The sequence below is a fragment of the Notamacropus eugenii genome, chromosome 3 (genome assembly GCF_028372415.1).
Source record: "Notamacropus eugenii isolate mMacEug1 chromosome 3, mMacEug1.pri_v2, whole genome shotgun sequence".
In the NCBI taxonomy this organism is placed as follows: domain Eukaryota; kingdom Metazoa; phylum Chordata; class Mammalia; order Diprotodontia; family Macropodidae; genus Notamacropus; species Notamacropus eugenii.
In genome coordinates, this window is record NC_092874.1 from 66821290 (window position 1) to 66846301 (window position 25012).

General features: G+C 37.1%; 1 protein-coding gene across 1 annotated transcript in view; it reads left to right on the forward strand.

Annotated features, from left to right (window-relative positions):
* MYO3A (myosin IIIA) overlaps positions 1-25012 on the forward strand; it is a 247917-nt gene that overhangs the window by 46647 nt on the left and 176258 nt on the right. The window contains exons 4-5 of the mRNA XM_072651758.1: positions 141-245; positions 2935-3034. Of these exons, the coding sequence (XP_072507859.1) occupies positions 141-245; positions 2935-3034 (205 nt within the window). The remainder of the gene's footprint in view (positions 1-140; positions 246-2934; positions 3035-25012) is intronic.

Here is a 25012-nt window from a genome sequence, read left to right on the forward strand (position 1 = left end):
GATAGTATTTGAAAGCAATTTTAGCAAATGGAAAAGTCACCTTTTTATTGTTCAGCAGAATCTTACATAAAAACTGAGTGACATCATTCCTCCTTTTAATTTCAACCTCTAACTGTTAGTGGGCCTTCTTTTTTTGGTAGCTGTGCAATGGAGGATCAGTGACTGATCTTGTGAAAGGACTTTTGAAGAGAGGAGAAAGAATGAGCGAACTTATAATTGCCTATATTTTACATGAAGCACTAATGGTAAGGATAATGGTGCCTAAGAAGTTTTTGTATATCACTCATTTAAGTATAAATTAGTTTAAATAAATGTAATGATTAATAAAATTAAGTGAATTAGTTTAAATAAATTATGAATTCATTTACACAAAACTGAATGTTAGAAACATGGTACATATAATAATATGTATAATAATATAATAATGATACAGCATGATGCAGTAGAAATTATACTGGATCTGGAGTCAGAGGAATGAGGTTTAAATCCTGATCCTACTACTTATCTCAGATCAAGACAATAAGCAATTTTGTCAATTAAATGCTTGCTCTGTGCACTGGGGCAGCTAGGTGGCACAGTGGATAAAGCGCTCAGCATGAAGTCAGAAAGACTGATCTTCCTGGATTCAAATTCAGACCCTGGCCAAGTCACTTAACCCTGTTTGACTCAGTTTCCTCATCTGTAAAATTAGCTAGAAAAGGAAAGGACAAACCATTCTAGTATCTTTGCCAAGAAAATGGGGTCATGGAGAATCAGACACAACTGAAAAATGACTGAACACTGTGCATAGGCACTATGATAAGCACTGGAAGTACAAATAGAGGAAAAAACAGTTCCTGCCTGCAGAGAACTAAAAATCTAATGGAGAGGGAGTTGGACTAGAGGTCCTATAAGGTGCCTTCCAATTACAGATCTCTGGTCTTATGAGCCTATGAAATATTCATTATATGAGGGAGCTGTTCTTTTCCACTAGAAATCCCCTCTCCATCTCTCAAGTACAAACCTTGGGTTTTGTCAAGGACAGTTCCTGCTGCTATTGCCTCTTCTCATTCCCCTGACTCTTTGTACCACTTGAGGAGATATGGCAGCACAGTGAGATTTTGAACCCAGTCTAAATGCTGAACTTTTCTCCACGCATATATTTGGAATCAGATAACATTATATAAGAGGTGGTATATAAGATATATAATGGTGGTATAAAAGATATATAATGGTGGTATATAAGATATATAATGGTGGTATATAAGATATATAATGGTGGTATATAAGATATATAATGGTGGTATATAAGATATATAATGGTGATATATAAGATATATAATGGTGATATATAAGATATATAATGGTGATATATAAGATATATAATGGTGCTATATAAGATACCCCTGGGGCCATAGTATGTATGAGGAGGTATCCAAGACAACTTAAGAATCGAAGCCTATCCACCATCTCCATGATGTTGTGAGTAACTCAGAAGGTCATAAACTGTATGTCAGCATCTGAGTATTGCTTTCAGTTAGGATAATGCTAATGAAGAGATTTTCAGTGAGTTAGTTAGCTATTGAATGGTCACAGCCTGTGAGGAAGAAGCAAGAGAATATAATTCCATTATACAAAATTCAAAGACTCTACCTTAAGTAATCTAATGGTGGTAGGTCAGTAGCACCAACTTTATATATTTAGCTGACATCTATAAAGGTGAGATTTTTTTGGTATTTTATGGTTTACAAAGCACCTTCCTCAGCAATCCTGTGAGGTATATAGTGCAGATGTTAATATCTCCACTTTATATATGAGGAAACCGAGGCACAAAGGATTTAGATAAATGGTAGAATCAGGACTCCAATGAACTTCTGATGCTAAATTCAGCATTCATTCCATTATATTATTCTCCCTCTCCAGAATAACATGTTTTTTCTAGAACTTTCCTGCATAAAAATATTTGTCTATTTGAAGATGTTAGAATTATGTAATTGTGGGTTTTTTTTTCATTTGTTATTCAATTGTTTCAGTCATGTCTGACTCTTCATGACCCCATTTGTGGTTTTCTTGGCAAAGAGAAAGGAATGGTTTGTCTTTTCCTTCTTCAGCTCATTTATAAATGAGGGAACTAAGACACACAAAGTTAAGTGACTTGCCCAGGGTCACACAGCTAGTAAGTATCCAAGGTCCAATTTTAACTCAGGTCTTCTTGACTTCAGGGCCAGCAGCACTGTGCCATCCAATTGCCCTCTTTTGGATGATACGTAGCTAATAGTTCTAGGTCTTTTAGATTGCCTTAAATTCTCTGCCACATTTGGATAGGGAATATTTCCAAATTAAAAACCTGTACATTTTAAAGCTATTGACCATGAAATGAAAACTTGGCTGATCTTAGGGAAATAAATTTGCAACTGTTTATGATAATCAAAGATGAACATCCATTTAATTTTATCTTTTTAATGATTAATTTTCTAGAACATATTGGTACTTTTTATCTCTGTTTTGCCATTAAGTTTACATAAGATCTTTCCAACAAGATTAGTAATTACATTTTGGGGAAATAAATTAGAGAGAACAAAAGAAGAGAGGTTGAATGGAGAGAGTTACTGAATTTGGAGTCTGAAAGGACCTGAATTTGAATCCTGCTTGAATTAGCTGTGTGACTCTCTGAGATTCAGTTTCCTTATGTATAAAATGAGAGAGCTGGACTTTATGGTCCTTATTGTCCCTTCTGGCTTTAACCTGATTGGATGATTGGATGATCTTGATAAGGGAATTTATCTAGTTAAAACTGAAAGTTATGCATTTTAAGTGAACTATTTCTTGGAACTTGGAACATGGTAAGCCTGTCCCAGTGTATTTGAAAAACAAATTCATTCTCCAGAGATAGGATTAATATCTTATATTAATTGAAACACTAGGACAACAAAAACCCTAAATATTTCTCTCCAGGGTCTGCAGCATTTGCACAACAACAATACTATCCACAGGGATGTGAAAGGAAATAACATCCTCTTGACCACTGAAGGCGGAGTTAAGCTGGTGGATTTTGGTATGTTGGGAGACTCCATTCTTGGTGGGGGAGGAGGAGAAAGAGTGTGATGATGGGATTACTTCTTGCATTTCTTTTCTCTTTAAAGAAATCTAGAAAATATACTTCTGAATCATTTATAAAAATAAATATAATAATCAAAATGGTGAGAACATAGAGAAATAAATTCTACTGTGACCATTTTGACATTTAATGCTTAAAGAAGTTTTACACATTAAGGCTAGTCATCATGTTTCAGTGAACAGTGAGGAGTTCATAAGATTGGGTGGTAGAAAAATCATTCAGAATGTGGTAAGGATTTCAGGGGTGTCTTTTTTCCAGAACTTTGGACCATCATGTTTTGAACACAGAGAATAAAGTTCAATACATCCTCACGGCTTACTCTGAGACAAGAAAAGGAAAAAAATTTAATTTTTGCAAGTGAAGAAATTATTCATAGAAAAGATCTGTTCCTAAAGTTTTAATGGTAATATTATAGTAGGGGAAACTACAAATCTTCTTCCCCAGTAGAAGCTAAGACAGGCCAACTTCATCCCTTCTCTCTTTCCTTTTCAAGTTCTTTTGCTAGGAGTCCCTGGAATATTTTAATATCCCTGGAATAATTTGAATAACTTGACCCAACTGTCCTGGGAAAGGGAGGGCATTACAGAAGGGAAAGACAAAAGGGAAGCCTGGAGTCTATGAACTCTCCCAATTCAGCAGGATGTGCTAGTTTGAGCAAGAGATTCATCTCCTGGATGGTAGAGAACAGTGAAGGCAAGCAGCAGTAACTCACAATAGGCGTATACAGAAATAACTGCCATAGGAAATATAAAATTAAAGGATCCCCATATCTCCTGCTTTGATGCAACTGTGTGATTCTTGGGGTAACTACAAAATAAGGCCCAAGTGGGATGGAGGTGAGATTTTTCTGAAAGTTAAAAAGCACTTCTGAGGCTGGTTCCATATACACCAGTTTAGTGAACTGGTCCCCTTAATGGATCAAATCCAACTTTCTGCAACACACCTTTCCCAGTTTCTCTATACCTCTGATTCCACTACTAGTACCTTCTCCCTGAGGATTATGGTACTCAGTTATACTGCTTATATCTATACACGACTTCTTTTTATACTGTGTATCTTGTTTGTACCTAGTTACGTGTTGTTTCTCCAGTTTTAATGTGACTGCTTTAGAACATAGACCATGTTTTTGTCTTTCCCAGTATCTTCATTGCTTAGCACAATACATGGCATTTATTAAGCACCATGCTAAGTTGTCAGGATAGAAAGAAAGCAAAATCAATCCCTGCACTCAAAATGCTTACTTTCTAATGGGGGGGGGACTGCATATGCATAAATTGTTGCATACAAGATAGAGAATAGATAGAAAATAGTATTATTGGAGAAGCCCTTTACAGCTGGTGGAGTAGGGGAGGGTGCAAGGGCAACAGGGAGGGATTGGAGAAAAGCCTCCTGCAGATAATAGTGCTTGAGCCAAGTCTTAAAGGAGGCCAGAGATCTTCAAGGCAGAAGTGCAGATCTACTTCACTTAAATCCAATTCACACCAATTCAAGACATGACCTTTGGGGTGTCATTGATATGCCTTGAAAATGAAGAATGAACAACAAAAAGAGACAGCCTTTTGAGCATGGCGAACGGCCAGAGGGAAGGCCTAGAGATGGGAGATGGAGCATTGTATATAAGGAACAGCGAGAAGGACAGTGTGGTTGGAACACAGGGTTTGAAAAAGGCAGTAATGTGTTAAAAGACTGGAAAAGCAGGAAGGAGCCAGGTGATAGAGAGCTTTGAAGTTAATAAAGATCCATTGGAATTTATTCAGGGGGAGAGGTCTCATGGTCACAGTTACCCTTTAAGAAAACCACTAGCAGTTCTATGATGAATGATGAGGATAGACTCAGAGCAGAGAGGTCAATTATGAGGCTATTATAATAGTTCTGCCATGAGGTGCTGAGGACCTGAACCAGGATGTCAAAGTAGAGAGAAGGGGGAAGATGCGAGAGATGACATAGAGAAGAAAACTACATAATTTGGTAACTGTTTAGATAGATAGATAGATAGATAGATAGATAGATAGATAGATAGATAGAGAAAGAGAGAGAGAGAGATGATAGATAGATATAGATAGATATATATATCTATATATAGATATCTATATATATGCCCTAAGAAAGGGAATGAGCCTTGTCTGCTGGAGCAGGACCAAATTGTGAGAGATCATCCATCAACATTTAAATGCTCACTAGTCTTTCTACTGGTCCACAGATACAAAAGGAAGTCAATTTCTGCCCTCAGGGCAGCCAGATAAGGAAGCTTTTGCTGGAGGAAAATTGAACAGCCAAGAGCATCAAGTACAGCAGCCACTTGAATAGAAAGCATGCTTCTGATGCTGGGAGCAGAGGCATAATTGAGGGACCATGGTAAAGGGTCTGACAATACCTTCTGGTAGGATCTGTAGAGGATGGAAAGAGCAGCAAGAAGAGCCACTAGCACCATCTTACCACAGAAGAGAGAGAAAAGGAGGCAGAGCATGTCACAGATTTGGTGGTTGGACCCAATTGGAGAAAACTATTCTAGCTGCCTTCAACTGGAGCCCAACCCCAGACAGTGTCACAGAAATTGTACAGGTCTGGAAGAAGATTTTTCATGAGGTGTATGCTTATTCCTGTGTACTCATATATGAATCACATCTGTTTCTTTTCACACATTGATAAAATTATTCTCATTCCAAGCCTTGCAATTATGGGTACTTATAAGGGGAACTGGTGACCATCCTTGGAGAGTGTCATATACTGATAGTCCAGACTGTTTAGGTTGAGGCACTGAGTCATAAAAGTGTGAAACCCCGTGAAGTTTATCAGGGCTTTCTGTGGGGGAAGAGACAGATAGAGGACCTCTAATACAAGAGCTCCAATGACTTACACTTATTTGGCTGGTGCTTTATAATCTTCAAAGTATTATTTTGTTTGATCAAAACAACCATTTGAGGTAAGCAGGGCAAGGATTCATGGCTTATTTAGTGTGGGCATATGACTCTTAGATGTCTACCTTCCTCTATGCGTTAGTGAGTTTAGTTTAGTTTAGTGAGACCCTCCTCCTTCCTTCCCACAAAGACAATCATCACCTGGCTAGATCTTTTTAATTATGAGTCCCTGAGTTTAACCAGACTACTTCTTGGGTGATAGGCAAACGCTCTTCTTCAGGGCTTGTACTGCAAGCTGTTCATGTTTGATTTAGTATCTGCCATAACGTTAGCTACAGTAGAATTGCCTTTGGGAACCATCTGTGATGAGGTATTTGGAATAGGATGTTAGAAATCAGAAATTACTTCTCTTTTATAGATGAAGAACTTGAAGTGATAGGGGTTGTGACTTTAGCCTTCTAATATGTACACACATTATACTATTTACCTAGATGAGAACATATGGTACTCCTCCCAATAAAATGTAAGCACTTTGAGGGCTGTCTCACCTTTATATTTGTATCCCCTAGCACCTAGCATGACAGCCATACCTAATAGGTATTTAATGAATGCTTGTCAGTTGATTGATAAGAGGCAGTTGCCAAGGAGGAAAGAAATGTGCTTAACATCACACCTAGGTAAGCCACTGACTATATAATCAGCTTAAAAATAATTGACCTCACTTAAGACCTACCTCAAGCATTCTGACAGAAAGATTGTTTCATGAAATAAAACTGATTTGAAGTGTTGATAGCGCAGGCTGTCATCTTTATTCGTGCAGAAAATGTAGGAAAGAACAATGAATCATTAGGTTCTATAGATCTTGTCTAATTATATTCCATAATATTTATACTTTCTTCAACTCTTTAAATGTTTATTTTCTATTGATGTTAATCCTTTTAAGCAATAGTTCATATAACCTGAGGTCCATGAATTTGTTTTCTTTTTTAATATATTAGTAACTATTTCGATATGATTGATAGGCTTTGTGATCCTATGTGTTTTAACTTATGCATTGAAAAATATTCTTCTGAGGAGTCCATGGGCTTCACCAGACTATTAGAGGAGTCACTGATAGGAAAGAGGTTAAAAACCCCTCCTCTATACCCAGCACCCCCCACTATACGACCATGTCTTTGACTCCCAGCACTCAGGCATGGTCTTAGACCACTCCTCCCTAGCCTCCTACACTAACCTCTTCACATTAGCCTTCAATCTGCTCACCCACAGACTCGTCATTTTCCTCCTTGTCATTCTGCCTTGTTTGGGTTGCTCCCTTTTTTAGAATTAACAAACATATTTTCTCTCCCAACAATCTCCAATTTACTATTTTTTGGAGGCATTTGGAGTTAAGTGACTTGTCCAAGGTCACACAGGTAGTAAGTATCTGAAGCCAGATTTGGACTCAGATCTTCCTGATGGCCAGTGCTCTACCCCCTGTGTAACCTAGGTGCCCCAACTATTTTCAATTTAAAATGAAATAAAAGTAAAACCCTCCTAACAAATTTGTATAGTCAAGCAAAAATTCCCATATTATTCATATCTAAAATGTATGTCTTACTCTATCTTGAACCCATCATTTCTCTATCAGGAGGTGTGTAGTATATAATTCATTGTAAGTCCTGTGGCATCATTTTTTTCAACCATTAATTTCCATCTCCTTTAAACTTTTTGTTGTTCAGCTGTTTTAGTCATGTCTGACTTTTCATGACCCATTTAGGGTTTTCTTGGGTATGATAATGTAGTTATTTGCCATTTCCTTCTCCAGATCATTTTATGGAAAAGGAAACTGAGACAAACAAGTTGAATGACTTGTCCAGGGTCACACAGCTAGTAAGTGTCTGAGTCTGAATTTGAACTCAAGAAGATGAATCTCCCTGACTCCAGGCCAGAAATTCTATCTGTTGCACCTACTTTAAACTTATTAGTACTTAATTATATACTGTCTCTTTTTCTTTTCTAATTACTAATAAGAAAAAAATTTTTAAAGGTTAGAAAAATGTTTTAAATACATTTTCTTGTTTATCCTCACAGCCAATCAATGGTGTTTTCCATATAAATGTTATTGTCCCATTTTACAGCTGAGGAGATTAAGAACTAGAATTTGAACAGAGGCCTTGAATTCTTACAACTATAGCACACTAGTGATATTACCAACATTTTACAAATGAGAAAACTGAGGCCATTACCCAGAGTCACAAAGCTTAATTCCAGGACCTCTGAGTTTTCATCTAGAGTTCTTTCAAACATACTATATTTTCAGGCATATAGTCTCAACTTTATAATGTCAATCAATGATAAACAAGGATTTGATTCACTGTACCATCAACTTTTCAGGGAAACTGTTACTCTCCAAAAAAGAAAAAAAAAACAATGTACACATCAAACGGTGGGACAAAGTTAATGATTTGAACTACTGAGCTCTAAGAAAGAATAGTTAACACTATAATAATGCCACTTTAGGCCAGATGTGGCTGTAGTGCACACTTATAATCTCTGCTGCTAGTGATTCTGATGGTTTCCTTGCGTGCAGAAGTACTAAGTTACACCAGAGCTAAGGCCAATCTGTAACAAACGCAACACTCATATGGTGACACCAGGCTGTATAAGGAAGGGCAAACCAGTCAAGATCAGAAATAGAGCTGGTCAAAGCTTTTGTGTCACTCAACAATGGAATAAGACCCATGAGTGACCACTATAAGCTAGGGAATCCTGACTCAAAAATTGAATAATCAATAAATAAATGAACAAATGAATGAATAAAAACTAAATAAAAGTATTTATTTCAAAGTTTCAAAATTTTGAAAGTAACTCAAACGATATTCTTTACGTATTGCTTTATCAAAGTATGGATATATACATATGTATATTTATGCATATGTATATGTGTGTATATATGCATTTATATGTACCTGTCAGATCTACATTAAGCATATATAGCTTAGAAATCACGCCATGCATTACAAGATAAATGTGGAACTGACTAAAAATGTGTCAATATTACAAAACATTTAATAGTTCTCATTGAAAATATAAATATTTCCTATTTCACACTTGGTCATCACAAGTACAGTAAGATGTCTGAAGAAAATTGCTTTAAATGACTTACTTTTAAATGACCTTTTGTGATGTGCTACATTGGAACTGATATGGTTCTACCCATTAACAGGGGGGACAATGGCAGATGACAGTGGCCACTTTCTAATCAGTTTCAGGCTTTCTGTAAGGAGAGTGAAATTAACCTTCTGTATTGTTCTGGTCTCCAGTCTTCTAGGATAATCTCTTCACATTAGCCTTTTGGGACAGCGAGGTGATGCAGTGGATAGAGTACAGGAGTCAGGAGGACCGGAGTTCAAATGTCACCTCAGACACTTGACCCTCACTAGCTGTGTGACCTTGGGCAAGTCACTTAACCCCAATTGCCTCATCATGAGTCATCTCCAGTCATCCTGATGAATATCTGGTCTCTGGATTCAGATGGCTCTAGAGGAGAAGTGAGGCTGGTGACCTGCACAGCCATCCCTCACTCAAAACAATGTCAAGTGCAAGTCATGTCATTATTTCTCTGATGGCGTAGTCTTCTTCAGCAACAAAGGATAAACACACACACACACACACACACACACACACACATTTAGTCTTTAAATGAAGAGTTTGCTCCATCATCAAGACTACAAACAGTCACCCCCAACTCTCCCTCTGTCTTTGGCCTCTTGTCTTACCTTCTGCTTCACTGCAATCGCAAGAGAGGTTATTAGGTGCAGCATTTTTTTGTCTATCACTGCATCCATTATATTGATGAAACAGCATAATATAGTGAAAAATGTTCTGCATTTATAATCAGAGAATCTGGGTTCAAATCCTGACTTTGGTGCATGCCACTTATTTCTCTGGACCACAGTTCTTCAACTGTAAAATGGAAGGTTTGGACTAGGTGGCTTCTAAAGTGCCTTCTCACTTTAAATCTGTGATCTTCACTGTTCTCTTTCAAGCCAGAGCACTCCCTTATTTTGCCTTCACTTTATTGTTACATGCCCCATTTTTACTTGTCGCATTTTTTGCTCTGTTGGCAACCTGCACTTAGCAACATTTTAAGATTTACCACATTCTGGGCCACTTCTGACTCGTGGTACAAGTACTTTGGGTTATACCTGTACCCTGTACCCTGACACCCTTACATGAATCAGGCTTTTACCAGCTTTCCATCCCTATTCCTTTCCAACCCAAAGCTAAACCTAGGGGGAGGGGGGAGGAAGAAAAACTGTTCTATTGATTTTTTAATGAATGTATTGTCTGTCTGTGTGTTGTCACTTAGAATTATCTCATTTACATTGTTTCTTACAAATTATAAGTCCTTTCTATTTTCATATAACAGACAATTAGGTAGTATGGAGCACTGGACTTGTAGTCAGAAAGACTTGAGTTCAAATCCTGCCTTAGATATTTACTAGCTAAATGACCCTGGCCAAGACCCTTAGCCTCTTTCATTCTTGGTTTATTCATCTGTAAAATGGAGGCAATAATAGGCCTACTTTATTGGGTTATCATAAGGATCAAAGGAGATTATATATGTAAAGCACTTTGCAAACCTTAAAGTGCTATAACATAATTGTCAGTTATTATCATAGGGTGATAGGGTTTAAATCTAGAAGAGATATTTGAAGCCATCTAATCTAACACCCTCATTTTAGAGATAAAGAAACTGTGCCCCAGAGAGGTTAATTCACTTTTCCAGGGTCACATCATTCATTAGCATCTGAGGCAGAATTCAAAACCAAATCTTCTTGATACCAAGAACAGCGCTCATCCTCTATCATGCTGCCTCTATTTTTACATCTAACTTTGTCAAGACCCATGTGAGCAACTGTTGTGAACTTCATGTCTGAAATGACATATCATCATTTGCTTCTATTGGATTGCATGAAAGTTCATAGCTTTTGTTTTTTCTTTTATTGGTAGGATGATGTGAAACATAGCAGGTCTCAAGGATATTACAGAACATTGCCTGGACATAACATAAAACTTCTAGGTCCTTAAACTTTCCTATCCAATAACCAAAGTTGATGTTTCACTAAGAATACAAAATCAGTTCTTTTGGAAAGTGGTATTTATCTTCCTTCTAATCCAAGTCATTTATAGCTCAGTCATCACATTAAGCTGAGCAATGAATAAGTTGACTCATTGCTTTTAAAAGTTCTCTTTAGAACTCCAGCTGATCTGTTTCTCAGCTCTCCCAAAATGAACATTTTCCAAAATTGAATCCTACTGTACGGTGTTATAATTTCATGAAAATGTCTGTGCGCACTCCATCCAAACTGATATGCCAGGCATTTTATTCTGAGTCAAGGTACTCAAGAGTTCAATTAAACTTAAATGAAGCCTAATGATGGTATTAATGCTCCTTTAAAATTGGATATAAATTTTAATCAATCTGAATGAGATTTTTTTTCATTTAGTGAGAGAAAGTAGAATACAGTAGAGGCAGAATCATAGTAGATGGCATGCTGAGTTTAGAGTCAAAAATCCTGAGTTCAAATTCTTTCTCCAATACTTGTTCACTATATGACCCAAAGAAAGTTATTTAACCATTTATTTGGCTCAGGTAACTCCCTAGGACTTATCTATTAAGTCACATGTGGTTGCAATCTACTTGGTAGAGGGACTTCTCACCCTGAAATTTTCTTACTCTAATGAAAACCCCAGTCTTACGTGTATTTATATAATAGAATATTTTTCAGATGCTTAGCACAAGACACCTGTAGACACCTCAAAGCTGATGTTAAAATGTCTATTGTTGTGTTTGTCCTTTGTTTCCAAGAGGACCATGCTATCAGAGAAATGATGACATGGCTTGCACTTGACTTTGCTTTGAGTGAGGGAGGGCTGTGCAAGGTCACCAACCTCACATTCTCCTCCTGAGACATCTGGATCCAGTGACCAGATATTCATCAGAATGACTGGAAACAGCCCAGGATGCAATGGGAGACCGTGGTCATTTAGGCTAAGGCCTTTCCAGGTACTCACTTAAAGTGAGGTAATGCCCATTCAGTGAACAGGCCTCTTTAAAAAGTAGTCAGGGGATGGCCCCTTTAATAGAAAAGAAAATAATAAATAGATAAATCACACTGGGAGGGGCAGGCGCCTCAGGGTTGTTGTTTTGAAGGGAAATTGTTATTATTTACATTCACTCTAAAGCAGGAGGGTCCAAAAACAGCCAGTGAGTGGAGGTTGGGCAGGGACCCATCCTTGATCAATCCATGGGCTTCATTGTGCACAGAGAGTCTCTCCATGATAGCTGTTCAGTCATATCCAACTATTCATCACCTCATTTGGGTTTTCTTGGCAAAGATACTTAAGTAGTTTGTCATTTCCTTCTCCAGCTCATTTTACAGAAGGGAACTGAGACAAACAGGGTTAATTGACTTGTCCAGGGTCACACAACTGGTAAGTGTTTGAGGGTGGATTTGGACTCAGTAAGATGAGTCTCCCTGATAAATCTACATAAAAATGGTATTATTCATATGGATGCAACAGTAGATTTGTTCCAGAAAAGTTCTAGTTTCATGGAGTTTTGATCATTCTTAATATGGTATGCTTAGGGAACTGGATATTTCAAAGAATCCTACATCAACCTACATTATTAGTAAGACTGTAGATTCACTGTTGGAAGATATCTCAGAGGTCATCCAGTGCAATCTCCTTTTACAGATGAGGAAATTGAAGTGCAGAAAGAGAAAAGGATTGCCCTAAGGTCCCCTAAGTAGAATATGGTTGATGTAAATCCTTGAAGAATCTTTTTTGCAATAAGCTACCTTTTTATTCACCCTTTTCCCCCAGAAATTTATTCTTAAAGAAAACCTAATCTATAAAAAAATCCTGATTTAAGAAAAAAACCTAAGCTTACAGATACACAGCAATTTTTTTTCAGTCTCTAAAAAGAAGTCTAGAAAATGATTACATAACCTTATTATCCTGCTTCTGGTTCCCTAAAAATTTGTTCACCCAATGCCTTTTAAATATGTCTTCTCTCTTTCCTATAATATCTCATTTAAAACAATGGTTAGCTTTGACAATAAAAGCACATTAACTGGCTTACATACTGATTGTTCTTTCCTGCATTTGGAGTGTGTGTGTCTGTGTGTGTATGCATGTGTGTGTGTGTGTGTGTGTGTGTGTGTGTGTGTGTGTGTGTGTGTGTGTGTGGTGCTTCCACGCACAGATCAGCAGTGCTCCAGAACTGGGGGCTACACAGCTAAATGACCCTTCCTCTAAGGCATGGATTCCGATGTCCAGATAGGATTCAACTGCAGGGTGACCAGGCAGGAACATGACTAAAAGGATGAGTGAATAATTTGGATTTTCTACCATATGTTTACTGTTTCCTTTCTTTCCCTAAAGCTTCAGCAGTTAATTATAGACATTGGCACCTGTGATTCTCTTTGACTCATAGTTTACTCAAAGCATTACTCAAGAAGAGTCACCCAGCATCCGATGACTTGTTCTATCCAGTCTAATCCCTGCTGCCATGTTTCCGGAGTATGCCAACCCATTGATAACTATGTCCAGTTTGTCTATTCAGTTGTTGCATCTCCCCCTTTGGCTTTTTTCCTATTCTTCAAACAGTTATCAAAATCAAGTCTCTGAAAATGCCAGAGAACATGTTACTTGTATAGTCCCAAATTACAGTGACAAGGCTAGGATACTTATCCAGTTTGATATATTTGGGGCTGTTTTTGTTTTGTGCACACCATTTAACTCCTCAGTGTTCTCTGCACTGATCTCTGACAATATAAATTGAAGGAAAGATGTCAACTTTATTTGGTAGAGTTTTCTCATCAAGGTGTTCCCTATGCCACTGAAATTTAGGGTCTAGTCCCTATCCCAATGACTACTTATGTTTGTTATGCTAATGCTGAAAAATACTTGTATCCTTGGCATAAATCCAGCTGGATCATTTTTATGGAAATATTTCTGTAGTCACTGCTAAGATCTCATTTACATTTTTGCATCAGTATTCATTAATGATACTGGTTAAATTCCAATTTTATTATTATTACATTGTATATCATTATATGAGTGGCAGTGGTTTGATTCTTTTTCTGTGCTTTATCATTCCTTGGTTTTGCTAAAAATTTTAGATTTGCCTGATAAAATGTCTTATTTCATTTTCTGAGATGATGGTGTTTAAAATTTCTACTTTCTAGGTTAATTGGAGTACTTTGCATTTTTATGTTTATTTATTTATTTTTAGTTTTCAATATTCATTTCCACAAAACTTTGAGTTCCAAATTTTCTCCCCATCTCTCCCTTCCCCCCACTCCATAACACTTTGCATTCTGATTACCCCTTCCCTCAATGTGCCCTCCCTTCTATCACACCCCTCTCTTCTCTTATCCCCATCTTCTCTCTTTTCTTGTAGGGCAAGATAGGTTTCTATACCCCATCACCTGTATTTCCTATTTCCCAGTTGTATGCAAAAACAATTCTCAACATTCATTCCTAATACTTTGAATTCCAACTTCCTTCTCTTCTTCCCTCCCCACCCATGGCCACTGAAAAGGTGGGCAATTCAATATAGGCTGTATCAGTGTAGTTTTGCAAAAGACTTCCATAATAGTCACGTTGTGTAAGGCTAACTATATTTCCGTCCATCCTATCCTGCACCTCATTTATTCTATTCTCTCTTTTGATCTTGTCCCTCCCCAAAAGTGTTTACTTCTGATTACTCCCTTGTCCCATTTGCCCTCCCTTCTATCATCTCCCTCACCCCACTTGTCCTCCTCTCCCCTACCCTTCTGTAGTGCAAGATATACTTTCATACCAATTTAGTGAGCATGTCATTCCCTCGAGCCAAATGTGAAGAGAGTAAGCTTCCCTTTTTCCCTCTCACATCCTCCCTTTTCTCCTCCACTGAAGGAACTTTTTCTTGCCTCCTTGATGCATGATAATTTACCCCATTCCATTTCTCCCTTTCTCCTCCCAATATATTCCTCTCTCATCCCTCAATTTTATTTTATTTTTTAGGTATCATCCCTTCTTATTCAACTCACCCTGTGCTCTCTATCTGTGTGTCTGTGTGTCTGTGTCTGTGTGTGTGTTTGTGTGTGTGTGTGTGTGTGTGTGTGTGTGTGTAATCCCTCCAATTACCAAAATACTGAGAAAGTCTTAAGAGTTACAAATATTATCTTTCCATGTAGGAATATAAACAGTTCCACTTTAGAAAGCTCTTTATGATTTCTCCTTTCCTGTTTCTCTTTCCTGTTTACCTTTTTATGCTTCTCTTGATTCTTGTGTTTGAAAGTCAAATTTTCTATTCAATTCTGGTCTTTTCATCATGAATGCTTGAAAGTCCTCTGTATCATTGAATGACCATTTCTTCCCCTGAAGTATTATACTCGATTTTGCTGGGTAGGTGATTCTTGGTTTTAATCCCAGTTCCTTTGACTTCTGGAATATCATATCCCAATTCCTTTGACCCCTTAATGTAGAAGCTTCCAAATCCTGTGTTATCCTGATTGTATTTCCACAGTACTCAAACTGCTTATTTTTGGCTGCTTGCAATATTTTCTCCTTGACCTGGGAACTCTGGAATTTGGCTACAATATTCCTAGGAGTTTCTCTTTTTGTTTCTCTTTTAGGAGGTGATCAGTGGATTCTTTCAATATTTATTTTGCCCTCTAGTTCTAGAATATCAGGGCAGTTTTCCTTGATAATTTCATGAAAGATGATGTCTAGGCTCTTTTTTTTATCATGGCTTTCAGGTAGTCCCATAATTTTTAAATTGTGTCTCCTTGATTCATTTTCCAGGTCAGTTGTTTTTTCCAATGAGATATTTCCCATTACCTTCTATTTTTTTCATTCTTTTGGTCTTGTTTTGTAATTTCTTGGTTTCTCATAAAGTCATTAGCTTCCATCTGTTCTATTCTCATTTTTAAAGAATTATTTTCTTTGGTGAACGTTTGAACCTCCTTTTCCATTTGGCTAATTCTGCCTTTTAAAGCATTCTTCTCCTCATTGGCTTTTTGGCCCTCTTTTGCCAATTGATTTAGCCTATTTTTAAAGGTGTTATTTTCTTTAGCATTTTTTTGGGCCTCCTTTAGCAAGCTGTTGATTTGCTTTTCATGATTTTCTTGAATCACTCTCATTTCTCTTCCCAATTTTTCCTCCACCTCTCTTACTTGATTTTCAAAATCCTTTTTGAGCTCTTCCATGGCCTGAGACCATTCCATATTTATTTTGGAGGTTTTGGACACAGAAGCCTGGACTTCCTCTGAAGTTATGCTTTGTTCTTCTTCATCAGAAAGGATGGAGTACTTTGCATTTTTTTGAAGTAATCTTTCACTTTTTCAGATAATTATTTTTATTTCTATCCTGTTATATCAATTTATGCTTTTTAAAAATTTTTGGCAATTTAATCATTTTCATTTAATTTTATGATTGGTTGGTTGGTTGTTGTCCTTCATCTTCAAAGAGGACCAAAGCAACATCACCATGATAAAGTGAAATTTCAACGTGTCCAACTGTGGCTGATCAGACCAATACGAGCTCAGAATGCTCTACCACAGGTTGGTTATGGATAGTCCATGTGAATATTTGGGGTGGATATCCCAAATATCCTGCATTTACTTTATGTTGTCTCAATTCTGCTTTGCTCAAAGAGAACACCCTTTCTGATGTGGGCACACCATGCTGAGCAGTCCTGTGCCATTGTCTCCCATGTTACTCAGTCAAAAATCCAAAGTTCTTGAGAGAGACCTTGAGAGTGTCCTTGTATCGCTTCTTCTGGTCACTATGTGATCACCTGCCCCTTGCAATTTCTCCATAAAATAGTCTTTTTGGCAAGCCTACATTTTGCATTCGAACAACATGTCCAGGTCATCAGAGGTACGCTCTCAGAAGCATAGTTTGGAGAAAAGATTTCAGTGTCTAAATTTGGTTTCGTTGGTGTTGGGAACTCCTAGTGTGGGAACTCCCTTCACTTAAAGTTACAATTCAACTATAACTGAGTTCTAGAGAGTTGCCTGGGGCATTGAGAGGTTAAGTAATTTGACCTATTGCTGAACAGCTACTATGTATCAGAGGTAGAATCTGAACCCTTCTTCCTGGATTTCAAATGCTACATTACTACATTACATTGCTAGTATGTCTCACCAGATTGTAAGTTCCTTGAGGGAGGCACTGCCTTTTGTTTCTTTTGTATCCCCAGCACAGTGCCTGGCACATTAAATCAATGCTGATTGATTGAGGCGTGAATTGAATCCTGCTCTTCTTGACTCTGACTGGTCTTCTACCCATCGTGTCATGCAACCTCTCCTTATGTGAAGTGACAGCCCAAATGGTATTGAAATGTCAGGATTCTGCAAATCAGTGTAAACCTAGGAAAGAAACTGACATATGATGATGATATTATTATTAATTATATTATTATTAATGATAATAATATTTAATTATTTATTATTAGTGATAATTATTAATGATAATATTTTATTATTATTAATTATATTAATTATTATTATTGATTATAGTAAACAGCTAGCATTTATATAATGTCTACTTTGTGCCTAGCACTTTATAAGCATTACTTCATTTGATCCTTACAACAACAGTGCAAGTTAGGTGCTTTTATTAACCCTATTTTATAGATGGAGATACTGAAGCAAACTGAGATTAAATTACTTTCTTAAGGTCACATGGCTAGTAAATGTCTGAGGCTGAGTTTGAACTTAGGTCTTCCTGACTCCAGATTTGGATTTCTATATGCAGTGCCACCTAGCTGCCTCAAATATAGAAAAATATTAAAATAAGACAATCTTATAGTAAAATAGTTTTGTAAATCATAAGGTGTGAAAGTATGTTTCTTGTGAATGTAAAAAATTGCCTTTTCTTTTCTTGCTCTTTCCTACTTCTATACTTCATGACTTGACTATTAAGAAACCCGTTGGACAGCTCGGATGCTTCTTCCAGTAACAACACTGACTTTCAGAAGATATTTTCCTTTTACTAAATAACTAATTTTAGAAGTACAATGTTGATACTCTCTTATTTTAAAAAGAAGAAGGTAAAGCATCAAGGGGGTATAAGTTTTAAGCAAATGTAATTTTTGCAAAGAGCACCAGTATAGGGATCAAACCCTGTATTCTAGATATAGCAGCTGCTCTGCTCACTTGCTGTAGAAGCTGGAGCAAACTTGGCAAGGTAGACTGAGAGAAAGTCTGCAGTCAGGAAGACCTGGATTCAAGTCCTTTCTGTAACCCTAGGCAAGTCACCTAATCTCTCAGTTAACCATCCATAAATCCTTCTTGTATTATTTTGGGATGTTGGATTATGAGTCATATATTCATTCTATTATTATATATGATAAAGAAATGACAGTACAAAGAACCATTATTTACTGCAAAATCTCTCCTCCATTTAAATGAAAGATATTTGACCAGAAAGAAGTTAATATCAATCAGAAATTTAGTCAGGAAAGCAAGTTGCATTATGTGGCCAAATGATCAATACAAGTTCAGATGGTCTCCATCTCAACTTCTAACACTCAAATCAACAAATGATTAAGTTATGTCCACTAGATTCATTTATCAAGTTTTTAATATATTGAGAAAGATTTCTATCAATGACGATTAAAAGAAAAGTGGTCTTTGAAACTGAAAAAGTAATTTGTCATCAAGAAGATGTTTGCAGGATCATGGAATTGTTATGTTCATCCTTTGGTTTCAAAGAGGACCATGACGTCAGAGAAATAAGATCATGGAATTAAAGCTAGAAGGAAATCTAGAGAAGATCTCAGTGGACAAAGTACTGGACATGTAGTCAAGAAAATCTGAGTTCAAATCTGTGATCATGGACAAGTCACTTAGCTTCTGTTTGCCTCACTTTCCTGAACTGTAAAATGCAGATAACAATAGCACCTGCCTCTCACCAGGGTTTCTGTGAGGATCAAATGAGATGATATTTTAAAAGTGTTTAGCAAATAAAAGGCAGTATATAAATGCTTTATTATTGTTATTATTAAATTATTATATGAAGAAACTAAGGTCAGGTGTTATTAGGTGTCTTATTCAACAACACACAGGTGGGGAGTAAGTGGCATATCTTGGATTCAAACCCATGGCCTCTGACCCCATGTCCAGTCCTGTCTTTATTCTCTTTTTAGGGCAGTCCATCTTGTGTCTTTAAAATGTCTTCCATAACACAGTTGAGTGTAATGATTTGAATGGCCCAGAGGATTGGTAGCAAATGTATTTCAAGGCTCCTCAGGCAGTTAGTTATTTTAAGAGGTATATTAAGACCTCAGGAGAATTTTCACCTCTTTGACAACCAACTAGTATTAAAATATGACAGCTAAAATCACAGCCCCATATGAAGAGATGGATGCAATCCAAGCACACTGTTTAGATTGTACCCTGAGGCTTAGTGTTCAAGATATGAGAGGTCCAGTATGATTAATGTGTGCTCTAAACTCGGTTAAGTTAGACTAGAGTGAGTCCATGTTTTAATTTCTGCTCCTCTCCCTAACAGTCTCCCCCAAGGCAGATGGCAAATCAATACATTTATTCAGGTTTAAATACTTGCCACTACATCATGGTGGGATAATTCTACCTTTAATAGCAAATCCCCCTGGACACTGTGCTAAAATAAGACATGCTACTGATCTCAGAAAGCTTTTAGCATTAGAGTAAAAGTAAATGTCATGAACGTATATGGAATAGGTTGCAGTGGGGAAGGGCTGATGGGCCCCATGGTTGTTTCTACTCTGCTAAGTGTAGTTTGTTCACGGTGGCTCTTGCTAATGCTTCGTTTGAGCATCACATCAAGAATCCAAAGCCCAACGTGAATGCATCCAGGCAAAATCCATACTGAAACTGACCATGACAAATATATGCTATGGTATGGTCTTATGGTGAAGGACAAAAGGACTCAAGCTTAACCAAGTATTTTTGTTATTTCATTGGTAGTTGACAACACTCCCATTTCTCTCCCAGAGTTAACTATGTAAGAACTTTACATTTGCTATTAGTAACATGAATATTGTTTAGATCAATAAAGTGCAAATTCCTTAAAGGCAAGGACTGTGTTCCCCAGAATTTGGCACAGTACCTCACACAAAACAGGCACTTGATAAGTCTCTGTTGAATTGAATTTATATGATGGAAATGACACCAAAATAGTGTCATGTTGTGGTAACAATAATACATCAAAGAGTCATTGGAGAGAAATCTGGGAGGTGGGCAGCACTATGACAAGTCACAAAGGACCTCCAGAGCCAGAGTCAACACTTAGGAACCTTGGTTCAGGAGGCAGAAAGGGCTGGACACTCAACACTGAAACAAGACCTTGAAGCTTCTGGCAAGGCTTATATCATGGTATCTTCTTAGATCATGGGATATACATAGTAACAAGTACTCCAAGGAAAGGTGGCGGTGTTGCTTGTCGATTGTGACATCGGGGAAGTGATGCCTTGACATGCAAATAAATTGGACTTAAAGTAGAGAAGAATGAAAACATATGTGATGACATATTGGAAGTTGAGACCAAAGCCTTCACTCTTTTGATACCGAATACCCCACTTTTGTCCCATGATCTTATGTGTTACTCATAGAATGTTACTCCTACTCTGTTACTGCTCTTACCAACTCTTCAAAGACTACTGATTTGATTTATTCACCTAACCTTAATCTCATCTTTGTCATCCTGTGGAAGGAAAAATTTCTTTTAGGATCCTCAATTTTGAGTTAAAAGGAATCTCTGAGGTCATCTAGGCTAACCTGCTTGTTTTAAACATAAGGAAACCGAGTCCCAAACAAGTGAAGTGATGTATGGGGTTATACAAAAAAGCTGGGATTTGCATTCAGACCAAACCTGTCAAAATTCAATATCCTTTCCATTATACTCTGTTGAATTATATATTCTCTAAAATTTCCTCTGAGTCAAAAGTCCTAGAATGTTATAGTTCTACTTTCATTTTTATAGAGTGTCAGTGCAACAAAATGATCTCTTTCAATTTTTTTCTTTTGTTAATTAGAAGGAATCACCTTATTTAATTGATCTCCTGTGGGGAGTCCCAGGGCTTTCTCTGCTCTAAGAGAGTAGAATACAAAATTTATCAAAGTATCCTAAAATGATCGAACCAGATTAAGACCTTCTGAAGTCCCTCCAAACATTATTAGAGGTTTAAAACTGTGAACCCTAAAGTTAATTTCCTCATCACCTCAGGTCATAAGCAGTTGTGTCAACCCTAAGGGCATCATAACACAGGATGAGGTGAGTTGGTAGTCGTCACAGAAGATATTATCCCTCATGATATCATTTAGTAAGAGGCCAAATAAGTTATTTATTTCTTGTCTTTTAATATTTCCCACCTACCATGCTCCCCATAAATTTTTGGTAAGTCCAGATTTCCTGTCCCTCAGACTTTTCCCCCTCAAGTTCCATTTATCTTTCCCTTGAAATTATCCTTCTATTAATTAATATCTTTACCTTTTATTCCCAAATTTGCTTTCTTCTGGTGTTCTGTTTCTGTTCATTTTCATTCAAAATCCCAATCTTCCTGTCTTCCCTTTAGAGAATTTTCTATCCTATAGCATGCTTGTCCTTTGAAGTGTTTGTGTAATAATAGAATTCCATTTCTTGACCTATTGAGTAATTGCCAGTGAAAGATGATTTTCTTAATGTTCCTTAGCACATAGAGTTTCTTAGTTCTGATTCATGCATCAGATCCATGCTTCCTTCAAAAAGAGTTATATAATAAATGTTGCTTTTCTGCATCTTATACCTAATAACTGTATTAAGGGACATTTATAAAGATTAATCCATTTGGAAAGTAGCCAGTAATTCTACAAAGTAATTGGTAACCCCTGCCCAAGTGCAGAGATACTAGATTTTTAAAGCAATAAGCACATTTTTTTAAAGTTTGACTTAATTCAAAAAGAGTGAATTAAAAATAATTACTGAGGCCTCCAACTTCTGTTGAATTAATAGATAGTCCATAAAAGATGAGGTATTTCAGAGAGATTTTTAACCACATTACTTTTGAAGGTACTATGTTTCAATTTAATAACATTATTTTTTGAATTAACTTGTTAATTTTTAGTTTTCATCTATCAGTTTGTAGATGAGCCAGTAAGCTTTCAAATTTCCTTCTTTTGCATATTAGCTTTAATGACTATAGTCTTAACTTTTTCCCCCATTTCTTTTTATAAATTTTACCTTATATTTTATGTACTCTTTAGGACTCTTTCCTATGCCTTTCTTCATGCTTCCAGAAATGCCACAAAATATAGGTATTGGTTTTATTTTGTTTTGTTTTTTAGAATTAACTTAATTTTTAGAGTAAACCTAACTTTAATGGTACAAAAAAGTTGGAAACATTAAGAATGAAGCTGGTTGTAATTTAAACTAGGAAATATGCATAAATGAAACTTGATATAAACCTCATAAACATCACAAGAAACTTAGCTAAAGCATGAGAGCGTAATAGTTTAGTAATTACAAACACAAAAGCATTCCTTTTTACTGCTTAGATCTATTCTCCACTTGTTAGGGCTATTTCTATGTTCTGGTATGACCCAAGGACAAAAAAGCAATCAATGAAATCAAAAATAAAATATGGATCCCATTGAGAAGTTGTTTCTGTATAAAGATTTTTAAGAAATGGGAGAAACCATTTTATAATAGGGATTGTTTTAAATGGAGCAGCCTGTACAGCAGGCTATCGAGATGCACAGTGTCTTTCAGTACTTGACTTTCTGGGCGTCTCTAGTGTGTCTTTCTAAAACTCTGGTGAGTCTTTCAGTAAAGACAGTCAAATTTGCTTCCCATATCAATGCTATAATTATTGCTTAAAGATGCTGCCACAATTGATCAGTGAATAAGTATTTATTAAGCTCTTATTATAAATGAGATGCTGAGGGTGTGAAGGCAAAAACATGGTCCCTGACCTCAAGGAGCTAATATTCTAATGGGGGAAACAACATTAAAATAATGTAAATACAAGATTGTGTGTGTGTGTGTGTGTGTGTGTGTGTGTGTGTGTGTGTGTTTACATCATGTAAATAGAAAGTAATTTTGGAAGTGAGGCGCTAGCAGATAGAAAAAGCAAGAGGGCAGTGGGACCTGGATGGCCCTCAGACGACAGTGAGATTTGAGCTTAGTCTTTAAAAGAAGTCAAGGAATCCAAAAGAGAGAGTTGAGAAGGAAAAGCAGTCCAGGCATAGAGGGAACAACCAGTCAAAAGGCATGGTAAATGGAGTGCCCTATAGCAGAAGAGCAAGACCAGTGTCACTGGATCATAGAGGGTATGGAAGGGATAAAGGGTAAGAAGACTGGAAAGGTAGAATGGGTTTGGAATGCTCTGGTATCATCTTTCTCCTGGACAGAGCTCTGGTTGGCTGCTTCATCCAGTCACCTTTCTGAGTTCTTTCCATTCCTTCCAAAAGCCTAAACCACCTGACCTACTGGACTCCAGCACAATTACAGCCTCACACAGAACATTTGCTTGCAGATTTTCTGAGCTAGAAAAGATCTTAGAACACAGAAAAGAGAACATGAGCTCTGGAAGGGCCTTAGAACATAGACTGGAGAATTCTGAGATGTTAGGACTGACTAGCACAGCTTGGAGGACTCTTGGAATTATAGAATTTCAGAAGCAAATAGGTAGTGCAGTGAGTAGCGTGTAGGACCAGGAAGACCTAAGTACAAATCCTGCTTCAAATACTCCCATCTGTGTAACCCTAGGCAAGTCATTTAATCTCTCTGTGCCTCAACTTTCTCATTTCCAAAATAGGGATAATAATAGTGCTTACTACCTAAATAAGGTTTTTATGAGGACCAAATGAGTTAATGAAAAGTTATAGAAAGTGCTTCACAAACCTTAAAGCACTGTGTAAATACTAGCTAGCAGTAGTATAATAGTAGTACTAGCAGCAGCAGCAACTTCTAATGCAGCAACAGTAACATAGCAGGAACAGCAGGAGTACAGTAACAGAAGTGTAGTAGTATGACAATGGTATTAACAGCATCTGGAGCATAGTAGTAGCAGCAGTAGTAGTAGTGAAAGTTGCAGCAGCAATAGTAATGTAGTAGTAGTAGCAGCTGTCGTATAGTAGTAACAATAGCAGCAGCTGTAGTATAGTAGTAGCCGAAGCAATAGCAATAGAAGTAGTATACAGTATGCTGTTACTAATATATAGCTGCTGCTGCTCCTGTTACTATTTGCTTCTGCTACTAGCAGTGTCAGCTGTAGTATAGCAGTAACAGCAGCAACTGTAGTGTAGTTGTAGCACCAGCAGTAGTAGCAGTGGAAGCAGTAATAGCCGTATAGCAAAAAGAGGAAGAAGAGGAGGAAGAGAAGGAGGAAAAATGAGACTGAGTTATGAAGGGCTTTAAATGCCAGGGGATTTTATATTTGATCTGAAGGTCATCGGAAGTTATTGGAGTTTATTGAGTAGAGGAGTGACATCATATCTCCACTTCAGGAAGATCACTTAGGCAGCTGGGTGGAGAAGAGATTGGCATAGGGAGAGACAAGGCAGGGAGACCAACCTGAAGGCTGTCGTAGTGGTGCAGGTGAGAGATGGTGAGGGCCTACACCAGCATAATGGCCTTATAAAGGCAAGAAGATTAATACCAGTTGTGAAGATAGAAAGGATACTAACAGTTAGCAAGAGATTGGATATGTAAAAAGAGGGTGAATAAGTAGTTAAGGATGACACTGAAGTTGTGGGCCTTGGTGACTGGGAAGATGATGGTACTTGCAACAGTAATATAAATTTGAGGGATAAAGGAGGACAAATATAATGAATTATGCTGAGTTTGTGATTTTCGGGGACATCAAGTTCAAAATACCAAAGAGACAATTGGTGATATGAGACTATACTTCATGAGATGTGCATAAAGATGATAGTTTAACCTAAGACAGCTGAGGAGATTGCCAAATGATCTGGCATAGAAAGAGAAGAAAAGAAAGCCCAACACAGAGCCTTGGAGGACGTTCTCAGTTAGGAGATGTGATATGGAT